The sequence below is a fragment of the Cupressus sempervirens genome, chromosome 11 (genome assembly GCF_028749045.1).
Source record: "Cupressus sempervirens isolate cs-2001-9-10 chromosome 11, ASM2874904v1, whole genome shotgun sequence".
Taxonomy (NCBI): Eukaryota; Viridiplantae; Streptophyta; class Pinopsida; order Cupressales; family Cupressaceae; genus Cupressus; species Cupressus sempervirens.
In genome coordinates, this window is record NC_143128.1 from 478680562 (window position 1) to 478694835 (window position 14274).

The following is a 14274-nucleotide window of genomic DNA, read 5'->3' on the forward strand; positions in this document are numbered from 1 at the left end:
TGTCTTGAGGTAAAGTGTGTTCAATCTTCTAGATTATAACTGTGTATATTTTTTATGCATCAATGTTTAGGATCAAACTCCATGATCCATCATTAGGATGATTTTTTCTCTTCTCTAACTTATCATCCTGATAATGGATCATGGAGTTTGATCAAAATGATGATGCATAAAAAATAAACACAGTTAAAATCCAAAAGATTTCAACGCACTATCATGGACTGGGGAAGCTTATGGTCTTTGAGGTAAAGTGTATCAACCTTTTTACCCGAGTAATCCGAAAAATGCAAGCACTAAATTTTCCCAGTTATTTGTGGAACAGCCCTAAAGAAACACCATAAAATTGTCAATATCATGTACATATTATTCACACTACGATATTTTTTTGTTTAGAACCAACTCCCCTTCTAATTCAAAGAAAAGTTTACCAAAGATGTTAAGTTTTGTGTCACATTGAAATATGTGAATTAAAATGCAAACAAATTCTTGCAAAGCAATTTCCAGTGGGCAGGCTAGAAAGTTTATCAAAATTTGCTAAATGATTTCAACCCACTCCCCTAAATCTCCAAGTTTCTTTAAGTAATGGAATAGTTTTCGGTAGTCCAAATCGTCGTATTTAGCCTACATCGAATTGCCTTAAACCAAATGAGCTTCAATTGACGTGCAAAATAAAGCAAACTAGAACCAACAATTACACGACTAAAAGACTATTTATGGCATAAAATTTGCACGTATACTGTCCTGCATGTCTAAAGCAACATGCTTATTGAAGCAACGCGTGTAAGCTTAACACAATTCTGAAAATTTGCTGCAAATGTCGATCTCTAAACATGTCTCTGTTGTTTTCGTTTTGTTCTTGTCTTGATAAAAATGCAAACAAAATAGAAACTTGGAGATTCATTAAGAGTCAAGAGCTTACCATTTGATAATCGACCCAAACAGAAAATGCTGCATGATAGGCACTTTTTCCAGCACATCTGCCTTGTACATCTTAAGCATCCCACTGTTGACCTTAGCCCAAGTAGCCACACCACTTATGTCGTCCATCATGGGCGAGTGTTCTGCGAAAGCACCCTTTTTAACCTTCTTCACGAAGGCAACACACGATAAATACAAATAATCGTGAGAAAAGCTACTAAGTATCTCCTCGTTGTGTATTGACTTAGGTTTCATATACTTGTGATCCAAAAGCTGTGAAGACCCAAATATGAAAGGCAAAAAATGGTAATCATCCAGTCCCCAAACTCCATGAGACCCTGCTGGCTCAAGCCAATAAGTAGTCTGCAACCGCCTCATCAAATCCAAATACTTAACAAATATCCTTGACACCACAGCTTGATAATCTTCCTCAACAATTAAACCTAATCTGGCCAAGCACAACAACCATGCCGTAAAGTTGGCCTCGTGCCCTGTTCCATAATCAATCCTCATGGCACTCCCAAAACTATCAGCAAAGTACGGAAAAATTTCAATTGCTGCACCAGAAATCTCTTCAGGCAAAAGTTTAAGCATCAACTCCTGCCCCTCTTGTTGTAGCCTCTCCTGCCAGAGCCTAAAAGCTGGATTTCCATATCTCGCGGGCTGCTGCAATGGGGGAATCTCATCTACCCAATTGCTCATTGTTTCTAAAACCTCAAGGATTGCTTTCACGATTGGGGATTCAATGCAAGGATCTGAGATTTTGTGTCCTCTGATTGAATCGTTGAGTGCTACAACGAAACCTAAGAAGGTTCTTCCAGAATCTGACAAATGGAATTTCTCAATGTCTTGGGGACTTCTTATTCTTTTTTGGGGTACTTGAAAATTATAAGGCTGAGTTAAGATGGGGATTTTACAGGCCTGGGGAACTGGGGAAAACGCAGCATATGAGTGCTGCATGTCGGGAATGGGTCTCAATTGTCTGTAACGGTTTGCAGGTGGTGGTGAGTACCATGGTGCTGCTGTTCCTCCTTCAAATGATGATGATGATGATGATGTTGTGGGGGAAGACTCAGAAGCTGGCTCATCGGATCGTTGAGAAGGGGTGCTGGAAGATGTATCCATCTATGATTTTTGGAGGGTTTTGCCGGTAAAGAATATTTGCAGCAGAGTTGATCTGAGTAGATATAAAGAGGGGAGTAATGGAAGGCCAAGAGTATGTAAATTCAAATGGAAATTTGATAACAGACCATGTGAGAAGCAGATAGATATGGAATTTTGTAGAGAACTACCAAAGACAGATATCCAAAGGCATGCTCACCTGCGCTTTTCTTTGTTTTCCTTATGAAGAAATGCAAAAGGGATTTTATTTATTTATTTTAAGAATATTTATAGTCAATTTGTAGATCCTCTAATTGTTTGTATAACAAACAAAATAATCTGAAAGATATCAAATTAAAGAGATTTAAAATTTATGAATATAAACAAGAGAGGCAATGTGTCATAGTTCCTGCCTAACGCATAATGGTTGTAGAGGTGTAGATGTCAAATTAAAGAGATTTAAAATTTATGAATATAAACAAGAGAGGCAATGTGTCATAGTTCCTGCCTAACGCATAATGGTTGTAGAGGTGTAGATGAGTGAGAATCTAAATTAATATTATGAATGCATTAATTTTTGCCTAGAAATGCACTTGTGATCTGATAGATTGCTCATATTTTATAGTCAAAATAAAATCATGGTTATAGTAAAAAATTAAACTAGCAATCGCACCTTAGTGTGCAATAGGTACATCGTAAAGTCATGAAAGGTTAAGTAAATATTTGTCATTTTTCCCATTTCTCCCTCCCATACTTCCTATATCTCCTTGTTTCTTTCTTTCATCATGCACATACTATAGAAATGATAAGGATCTTAAAGCACAATATAAGTGTGCATTGACACATTGATTATAGAATAATAATTCTATGTTGTATTATAAGTAAATATTCTATTGTACATTATCATAAATTAAATATGCAAAAACTATAGGGTACACACTTTTGCATTAGAAAGTAAGATCATTTATTTTTAAAAGCATAGTGCCAGATATAAATATTATTAATGTTTTGTGATTGGCATAGCTAGATGAAACCATGGATATGTGCAAAGCCTCAATGTTTCCATTCATACTTGGGAGTTTATATTTTATTTAGAAACTATAACGAGCTAAAATAATACTTCAATGTGGGAGTCATGTAGAATTTTTTTCTTAACAATAACTAAACTAATATTGATCAGGGAAAATAAAGTAATACACAATTTTATTAGTTGAAAAATAAAAAATAATTTCTTTAAAATTAACAAATGATAACTTATTAATCAAGATCATATTAATACCTTAACTAAAATTAAATATTTTTAATACTCTACATACATTAGAAATAAAACTTTTATGAATCTCCATAATTTGAAATTACATTTTATTTCATTTAGCAAAGGTATAATCATATTCTCATGATTCTATTAAATAAATTATGTTTTAAATATTCATATCACATTCTGAGCATCACTCACAATTCTACCACATTACACTCCAAATTGACATAATTATAAGTCATTGCATTCTCATTTCAGATAATTTAAACCCATTACATTCTCATGCGGCATATTTCCTAACTTTTATTTCTCTTATTCCATTATATATCTATCGGACATAATTGTACCATCAGAGATGAATCCACTAAATATAGAGAAAGCATGCAAATCATGAACAAGAACAGAAGTTGTCCACAAATTACTATAGTCTATTACAATAAAGTCTACACTAACAAATATAAGTGATTGTCTGTCATATTACATACCCATCTCTAGCTTATTATATACCAATTACTCCCAAAAGAACAACCCATCTCAACTTTTTAGGATGTTCAAAGATATATTCAACAATGTCAGGCAGGAAATCATCTTGAATGCGGCTCACAATATCAGATAGGAGGTCATCGATTTCATAGATGACATTAGATGCTCTTCAATGCTCCTTACAATATCAGACAGGAGATAATCCTTAATGCGCCTTATAATAGCAAACTATTGCTCCTTAGTTTCATAGTCATCCGACAGGAGATGCTCCGGAATATCAGCACTTTTTCTAAACTCAAAACAAAGAAGAAAAAATGAACTTCTTCAATTGTCTATTATTGATTCTTTAAAATTAAGTTTGGAAAAACAAATCAATTTCAATTAGTTATTCAGTCACTCTGAAGAATTCGAAGCCGCGACACCTGCACTTCAAAACATTTCAAAAGTGAAAGTGTGTTTAGACAAAAAGTGAAAGTGAAAGTGTGTTTAGACAAAAAAGAAAATCGCCTGATTCTGCTTCATGGATCATACCTCCGAAATGTATCTTTACATGTCCATTGAGAGCCTGATAACTCGAGAAGACTATGTTGCAACCGGGGCAAGGACATTGCAATTCACGAGCCATTCTGTGCTTTTCAAGAACAGAAAAGAACAAAACAAAAGTCCTTAAGTTCGCAAGTATGTACCAAAACAGAGGTACTACTTTTCAAGAACATAAAAGAACAAAACAGAAGTCCTTAAGTTAGCAAGTATGTACCAAAACACAAGTACTTATAGCCCCATGCTAGTCATCCCACGGTGCAAAGCTGCTTAGAAGCATGGACGACCATCAAAAGTATCCCAGCCATTAAAATGTTATCCTTCTTTTCACTAATGAATTGACCGTTGAACTCTGAAAGATATTTTGCCTATAAAGCTAGCCATCTACTTAAGCTTAGAGTAGTTATAAGGAAACAATATTGTATCGGCTAGCATTGGGTTATTCGCATGGCCCCTCCATGCCTTTTGTTGAAAAAATCTAAAACAATGAATAAGCAATCCGACGGCGCAGAAGACTTCCATGGTTGTCAAGGCCTCATCTATGTTTTAAACCATTGGATTGATATTCCAACTTCTCAATCTCATATAGGGAATGCCTACGGCATAAATATATTATATTTTAATTAATGAAATTAAGAATTTAATTTTTATATTAAAACTCACATTTCTATAAGAAAAAATGAAACGTATTGAAATATTAAAATATTTTATAAATAAAACTAATTGTTTAATTTTACACAATTGGAGAAGGTTTACTATTTAATGTTTTGTATTTCCAAATTTTTCATAGAATTAAGTAATTTTTAATTATGAAATAATATCTATATAATTTAATGTGTACATTTGTAAATAATAAATAGATGTAATACATATAAATTTGATGTTAATGAATAAATATGATGTAATAAATAAAATATAAAATATAACTATTTAATTTTAATACATAGTTTATAAAAATCTAATAATAATTTATATATCTTTTAAAATTGAATTATTTCTATTTTGTGGTTATTTCTTTAGTATGTTTTTTGATATAAAATATAATTATTAATTTAATATTAAAATATATATTTAAGGTTTAAATGTATTTAAACTAAATGATAAATTGTTTAAATAAAAAATATTAATAATAATAAATAATATAATTTAAAAATTGTAACACTTATCAATTATACATATTAGAAATACTATCATAAAATATAATTAAAAAATAATATTGTTTAATTTATTTTTATAAAAGTAAAATAATAATCACCAATAGTGGCATGCTGTGATGGTTAAGTTGTTGCGTTGTTATCCTTGCCATCAAGGTTCAAATCTCATGGGGATGAGGTCCCCTGTTCGTGGCCTCACTGGTTCATAGCTCCAGGTCAAAGCATTTACCTCTCTTTAAAAAAAAAATAATAGTAATAATTTAACTACTTTTATTAAAAAATAAAGTTTTAAAAAAATTAGAAATTCAAATACAAAGATATAACATATTGAAATTATATTAAAAAGACATATTTATTAGTTATATATATATATATATATATAATTTGAACTTATGTATTCTATGAAGTTTTAGGAACAAGTTATATCAAATAATCAAAAATAAATATCAATGTAAAACTAATAATAAATATATTTAAAATAAGAAATTAAAAATATTTAATAGATTGTGATAATTAATATTGATTAGACAATGTTGTGTGAGGTGGAAGATAAAATGATTGATAAAATAAAATCTTATCAACTTGTCACAAATGTGGAAAAGATAAAGTTATAATTAATACATTCATTAATGCAAGATGAAGTTGTTAGAAAATATTTGTATTTTTGGTTGAAGAAAATTAATTTTCTCCCCCACCAAAAATAGTATGGACCAATAGAATGGATGAAAAATGTGATTTATAAAATAATGAAAAATTAGAAAAAGATATAAACATTTGAAATCTCATATAATCTTTTAAATTCTTGTATTTGATTGGTTAGTGTTAATGTCATATTTGGTTGACATGAATGCATAAGTATTCTGCCTTGGTATGAACTAATAATTAGTCGAATCTATATTAATGAAAAAATATATAAATAGGAGAAGGATAAATAGAGAAAAATAGAAATAGTTTTTGTGAATAAGGACTTCTACCTCTACCTAATTGTACTTATTTATAACTCTATTTACCTCTCTCTATCCAACTCTAGCTACATCTCTCTATCTTTTCCTAGTCATATTTCTTTAGCTCTATCAACCATTCTCTATCTCTTTCTAACACTCTCTATTAGTTTATATCTCTCTACATCTCTAACTATTTATGGCATCCCCCCTCCTCTCTCATTTACGTCATCTTGCTACTTTGTATATGTATGTCTATTTATTTATGCTCACTCCTCTCTATATTTCCTTTTATCCATATCTTTGTCTACATCTATCTTTCTGTATTCATATCTTTTTCTATAAAGTTCTTATCATTTATTTTAGAGATATTGATGTAATCCAATGGAAATACTAATATCAGATATTTGGTGAGAAATGAGGTAGAAAATTCTCAAAATTAATTGTAATTATGATTTTAATTTTTAAAAAAATGATCTTGATCTATTATTGTTCCCATGTTTATTGTAGTTGTGTTTGTTTCAGTGAGGATTCTCAAGGATTCGAAGGAGAGAGGAAGGCAAATCATCTTTTAGGCTGAAAATGTTAGGGGTTTTGTTAGAGTTGTATGTGTCTGTGTCTTTATTCAATGGCAGTGTTAAGTAGGTCTTTTGCCCATATTTGAATACTTGCTTGGGTTTAGAGTACCTAGTATGAAGTTCCTATTACGAGAAGAACTGGATTTGAATAATGAGAGATAGTTCTTCCCCAAGATCCTATCTTTTGACTATGATCCTCTGTCCAACAAAAATGATTTGACATAAGTGTTGGATATGGATTTGTTGACGACTAAATAATGTTAATTTGGATGAGAGTTTCTTTAATTTCTAATGTATGTTTTAAACTCAACCATAACTTGAACAATCAATTGTCAAATTATATTAAATGATTTTAAAAAAATTTAATCTATATTTACAATTAATTAAAGATATGTGGAAGGGGATATTAACTTTGAAATTTAAAATGAGTTGAAAGAAGGTGCAATCCTATTAATGCAAGAGAGAAGAATATGGTTTTTTTAGATAAGAAGTAGTTGTTGTAAAATTAACATGATAGAGATATAATAAGATACCAATAGGGAGAGGGGAGGGAAGTAAAGGAAGGTGTTTAATCAGAGAGACAAGTAATAATTGAGCTTCAACCTATCACACCCAATCTAGATTAGAAAAATAAAATACCATTGCAAATAATGACATATAACTCAGATCAGGGAAAGGAAACACCGTTACAAGTAATGATGTTTAATCCATCTCAAACAAATGAAACACGTTGCAAATGGTAGCATCAAATGCACCATTGTCAAAAGATATTTTTCCTGATGGGCACCATAAGCATATATTTTATTTCAATAAAGGACTTAAGTGCTATGAGTGCAGTGGCTACAAAGAATTAGGAGATAATTTTAGATACAAATTTCAATCATGCCCCAAATTTATGTTACAAGAGAGTTGCATTAATTTTCCTCACTATTGTGTACATCCCTTTTACCCTCACCATGAACTTGCATTTTACACAAAGACTCATAAGAAATAAGAGACTCGTAAGAAACAACAATGCAATAGTTGTGGAAATGTAATTTTGGCCACTTGATAAAAGCATGTTTGAGACATGTCTTGAGTACAAAGGAGATATGTATGTGTATTTCTAGAATAACTTTAAGAAACCCCTTATAAGAAAGAGATAAAATATTGGCAAATCTTTCATTTTTCTCAAAAAAAATAAAAAATTATTGGCAAACTCAATTTAGGAAAAACAAATCTAATCATGTATCAAATATTATGACAAACTTTTAAGATCATTTTTTTAATAAAATAAATTATTTAATGATTTAAATAATTTCTAAAATAAAATCTTGTAAAATTATGATAATTTAAGTTGCCTTAAATTTTGAATTATTAGTTAAATAAAGATGCAAGTGAACAAAGTGTAATTATAGTGTGGAATCTAGATGGAAAGTTTGAGACATTGACTGAGTGGATCCCACTATGTCCCCACTAGAACCATGGTACAATGTACTTCCCCTTTTAGTCTCCAAAACAAAATTAGCTGAAATTATATTTTTCAAATAACATTCAAATACCAACTCCATTTTCCATTTCTTATAGCCATCATTTAACTAGTTTTCACTCTCAAGAAATAAAATTTAACAATCATTTCATTTCATTCCTTGTATGACATCTCTTTGATTCATTTTATCAAACATTTAGTGATATTATCAGAATGCATCTTAGCCACATGTAATGCCCCGCCAAGGGATCCAAAGAATTTTACTAAGTTTGCCAAACAATATTTTTTTTAAAAACATGAAAGATAAACCATCCATAACATTCGCAGAAGCAATAGTAACAATTCAAATGAAAGTAAACATATCATACATAACAGTTACATTCTTTAAAGATCCCTTAACGTTGTATCACATCTAAATTAACTATTCATCTAACATCACATCTTTACGAAATAACAATGATACATCTAACATTCTTAAACCATATACAAGTGTCCTTTTAGTAATCCCATTTTAGATTGCTCAATCATCCAATGTACATGTTACAAGGTATGAAAGAATGAACATCCATGTAAATAAAGTACATTATCATCCAATATTAATCCATGATGCAATTAAAGTAAATGAAACCATAAACAATACATGATACATCATCATCATAAAGATATAAACATCATAATAGATAACCATTTATCACAAACATAAATAACTAAGTGCACGGTTCCTCCCAACCATTAATAGCATCATTAGACCATCATGGATCCTAGCCATCCCTCCGTGCGTAACATCCCAAAGCATCGAAGAGATCATCGGTATTATCATAGTAGGAATGTCACTCCTAAAACATCCTACTAACATGCAAAGTAAAGCATAAGATAACATCATCTAACATATGCAAATCATCAATGTAAGAAACATATCAGTAAATACATCCATCATAAGGTATATCATCTATCATAATGCTCTAAAAACATAATGAAGATAAATACCAACCAAGAATACTCCAGCCACGGTGTCTCGGACGGATCTCAAATGATAAGAGTGAAAAAACACTACCACCCGACCTCGTGGAACCTAAGTGGTCCACTCCCACCGTGCTGAGGAGATAATCTCAAGTCCCAAACAAGCTATCTAAAACACATAGCACAAATCTCTATAAGTTCAATAATCTTAAAAGTATACTAACTCAAAGGTTCCAAACACAAAATCGACATCTAATTCCCATAGGCACACAATGACATGTAGGAAACCTACTCTGCAAGTGAGAAAGTGTCATCGCAATTATCATGTACAAGTTACCTTGGTAGTTAGCTAAACTCCACGGGTCCATACTGATCTCATGCGGCCACTAGTATTCTCTCATACTGACGAGGCATACTACGGAATGCACGGTCATAACCATGCGTTCTCACTACTCCCATCTTAGCCTGTACAAGCACTCAAGGCATGGGCGAGAACCAAAACAATTATCTTTTTAGGTTCATTTAATCCCCATTTAGTGTGTAAATGTTATCACTTATTAACCAAACTTACAATGAGTTACCCTGGCAGCCACTTAGGGCCCCAACCCCCATTGCAAGCCACTTTCTAACACTACAAGTAGATTACCTACCCTAAGCTCATGGAATCATAAAATCACCACAGTTCTGTACAAGCGACTGTAAAGAAAATTCAAAAGATAATCCATTAAAAAAATCATAAAATATCCACAATATAAGCATCAAATATCCATAATAAGAATCATCAAATCTCCAAGATAAGAATCATCAAATCTCCATGAGCATCTGAAAAAGCATTCATAGAAAATCATGACCACAACAGTTCTCTATTGGAAACTGAAGGCATCACTGATAATCATAAGTATCCATTGGTTCTCAATAACCAAAATATATCTCAAAATAAATCACAATATCCATTGGTTCTCTACAAGCAACCAAGAATATCTCAAAATCATACTGATCAAAGACTTCAAAATGGTTGAGTCAAACATGTCACAACATGACATCATCAAGAAATAAATAAATATTTCAATCCCATCATGGCGACTAGAAAATAATCCAAAGATAACTGATCGATGACTCAAAAATGATTAGCTCAAGTGTCTCAGACACATATATTTCAGCTTCACACATGAAGACTGATGAACAATAACAATCAGTAAATACAAACATTTCATAGAGCATTCCATCACATACCATGGTTGGGTTTATAAAGATCGAGACCAAATAAGATCAACATGTCATCATAGCTCATAACCCCCAAGCCTCTGATAACAACTTAGGACTGGTCATCACTAGTTAACCCAAAACCCAAAACAAGAAGCATATAAAATACACGATGCAAACACATGTTTTGATTTACTAAATTCACATAGTTGAATAATGCGTAGGGGTTTCTAGTTTTCTGTTTGCAAGTATACTTTCAAGTGTCTAAGTTTCATCATTTGACCTACAAGTCAACCCATTTGTTCTCTGATAGCATTATCCTTCCATTACTAAGAATTACATTCTAAGAATAACTTAAGGGTAAATATTCACTAAACTGATCATCATTGACCTTTAATTAAATTGTTCTCTATATTTAACCATGATCCATATTCTAATTGATTAACCTTTCAACTTTTCTAAGATCATTATTCGTTATATTATAAGAGGACCAATTATCATTCTTCGAATAAGAGATTATAACTTCATTAGAATGATCAATTAATATCGGTTCACAATCTTTGACCTTTTATCATTCTAATAATTCTCAATTATATATTACTAAGTCTTCACCATTAAAATATCTAAAGTCGTTATTCAAGTCATAAGAATAAGACCTATCAACTTGATATCAATATTTCTACAATCTCATTAAAAGAATTATATCAATTAAATCTCCATTACATAACTTAATTATTAATTAAATCTAATTAACTCTCATTAATTGATTTAATTAATAACTTCACAACCAAACCATCAACCCAATGAGTATTAGTTGACTAACAATAGTTTGTACGTCAAAGTCAACTTCAATCCAATACACAAATATTAATATTTTAATAATAATAATATTAACAAGTTATTTTGAAAATCTTATCCATAATGACTACATTCATCTTTCTTAACGATTTCGTATTAATGATAATCATTTCAAGTTAAAACTCTATTGCATAATATAATTATATTGACAACTCAATGAATATCAATTGATTAAAATCAATTATAATCCAACTCCAAAAATTATTATCAAAACTTCAATCAAAAAATAATCTCCACTAGATTAACTCTAATCAAATTTGTTGATATCTATTTAAACCATTATTTATTAATAGTTTGCTAGTCCTTAAAAATATTAATAACTAATAAACTCCTCAAACTATAAATACTCGATCTATAGAATCCTTCCATAAACTCATTAGTTAATATTTGGCTAACTCTTAACTCCATTAAGGTATTCAAACGTATTAACCAATAACATAATAATTCAGTTTTAATCCAATATCATTCAGAGTTTCTAAATTTAAATCAACATAATATAAATTATCATCTTACAATTATTTAATCAATATTAAAATCAACCATTAGACTCCATTTTTTAATTGTTCTAATAATATTTTGTCTATATAAACGTTGTTTGAAAAAAAATCCTTATCACAAACCAATAAAACTCATTGTAGATTTTAACATGAATAATCTTCAAATTCTTAACATTATCATCTTCATTAAACAACTTTAAAATTGTTTAATATATATTAAATAGTATTCAATATACATTATAAAAAGTCCACTATATAAACTATATTAAAATCTCTTTTCTTTTAATTTTCTCTCATTTAAAAATTCATTTACTTATATTGACTAATAATTAATTACACTTCTTCTACTATTAACTAATCTTAATTAAATTTGATTTAATTAGATTAGATAATAAACCATATAAAACTAATGCATATTAATAAGATTCTACTAAGGAAAGATTGCAATAATATCTTTAATTCATTCCATGCTTTGATATATTATTTTTGTGAAGTTTAAGCATAAAGAACTCTTGGTTATGGAAAATGAAGAAATATTTGTCCTTGAATAAAATAGTCTTAGTACGATGGCCATATCTCCCTAATAAACCGTTGGATCGGATTGAAATTGAAATATGTTGGAGAGGGCCAAGTTGCGCCAATTCTGATTGGAGCGATCGAATAAATTCGATCACGATAAAAAGTTATGAATGACTGAGTTTGGGTCTATCCAAGGGGCAGTGACAGGGTAGTTTGTGATGAATTAAGAATTTCCTCTTAAAATAATTGTTCTCTAAATTTAACCATTAATTTCTAAATAGGTTTGACTATAGATTTAGAAACCCTCTTCAAATCTATTTATCAATTTGATTCTAATTTGAACCCAAACCTGATAGATCTAATTCTTTCTCATTTAGAACTAGGATTTTCTATTGTTTTCTTTGCAACCCTACATATCTATATTCCAATTTAATTGTAGAATCATTCACATGAGTATTCAGACACATATAACAAACATGATGAAGATAGGAAGAGAAATAGTGCAAAGAGAATATGCGAATATCACGAGTGCACCTGGACACTGATGCTAATCTGCCATGCCTCAAAAGTTCATAGAAAATCCCTTCCTTCTCCATCATTCGCAATTTCTCTAAGATCCAAGCCAATTGAATCCTCCAAGTGACTAGAGGTGCTTATAGAAACATAGAAGCATGTAGGAACATATGAGCATATGAGCTTCTCCAATGCATGTAAGCTTTGAAGCTTCCATTTTAGCTTGTGGCTTGTAGCTTCCATTTAAGCTTATAGCTTGTTCAAACACACTAGGAGAGCCTCTATTTAAAGGCCTCTAAGATGCATCTAGAGTGTCTCTAGAAACAACTAGAAGATAAGCATGACAACCAAGCATGAGTCTTCTCCAACCTTTTAGATGAGTCTTAAGGTTGTAGACACCATGTGCTCAAATAAAATGCTTAACTCCTAAATGTAGACAACTTGTGCATTCTTAGAGTACAAACTTCTGTGTTGTCTACATGACAACTCTCGAGAATTTGCCATCTCCTATGTGAGCAAATATTAAAATAATGCACAATCATTAATATAATATTTACTTTACTCTTTTCAATTTAATTAATTTATTTATTAAATCTCATGCACTAACTTTAATAATTTCACTTTTCAATCTTAATATATTTATATTTTAATCACGTGAAATTTAGAATCTTTTGTTAATTTAAATATATTTTCCACTTTTAAATTTTATTTTTCAAAACTTAATTGCTAAAATATTTATTAGCTTTAATAATAATATTATTTAGTTATTTATTTAAAAATGAACTCCAAATATATTATTATTAAAATAAATATTGTCACATTCCAAAATTTAAACTTTAAACTTTTATTTTCAAATTTAATTATTTTATTTAATTAATTTTTTAATTAATTAAATAAAATAAATATTAAAATACTATATTAATTTTTCATTAAATTAAACCATTAATTAAATATTTTTTAGGCTTAATTAATAGAAAATACACTAAAGACTCACAAGAATAAAATATGAAAATCCATCATAGTCAAAATACATACAAAATCAAACCAAGGGTTTAAATCACGAATTACGTTATCCAACGTATTTGGAGAGTACTCAACTCAGATACTTTTCCTAATTTTTTAATTAGGAAAAATGGCTTAAAGGGTTGAGATTTGGACTTGAGAATTTATCTCCCCTCTCTTATCATTGAAATAATGTGATAGGGTACGCTCATCCTGGCAATTTAGGAAAGTCGATACTCGGTACCTGCAACCTGCATAAAAACCATGCATGTACAAGCACAATA

The 14274-nt window shown here is 30.2% G+C and overlaps 1 protein-coding gene across 3 annotated transcripts in view; it reads right to left on the reverse strand.

Moving 5' to 3' along the window:
- The window catches only part of LOC149530457 (phosphotyrosyl phosphatase activator (PTPA) family protein), a 52810-nt gene extending 50549 nt beyond the window's left edge, over positions 1 to 2261 (reverse strand). The window contains exon 1 of one of the 3 annotated variants that reach the window (XR_016358756.1): positions 917 to 2234. Coding sequence is in view for 2 of the 3 variants with exons in the window: in XM_089810042.1 (XP_089666168.1) it covers positions 917 to 2040 (1124 nt within the window). In the remaining variant the exon portion in view is untranslated. Of the gene's footprint in view, positions 1 to 916 lie in introns of all 3 variants that reach the window. The other 2 variants (XM_089810042.1, XM_089810041.1) reach the window with 2 other exon arrangements.
- Positions 2262 to 14274: the final 12013 nt, after the last annotated feature.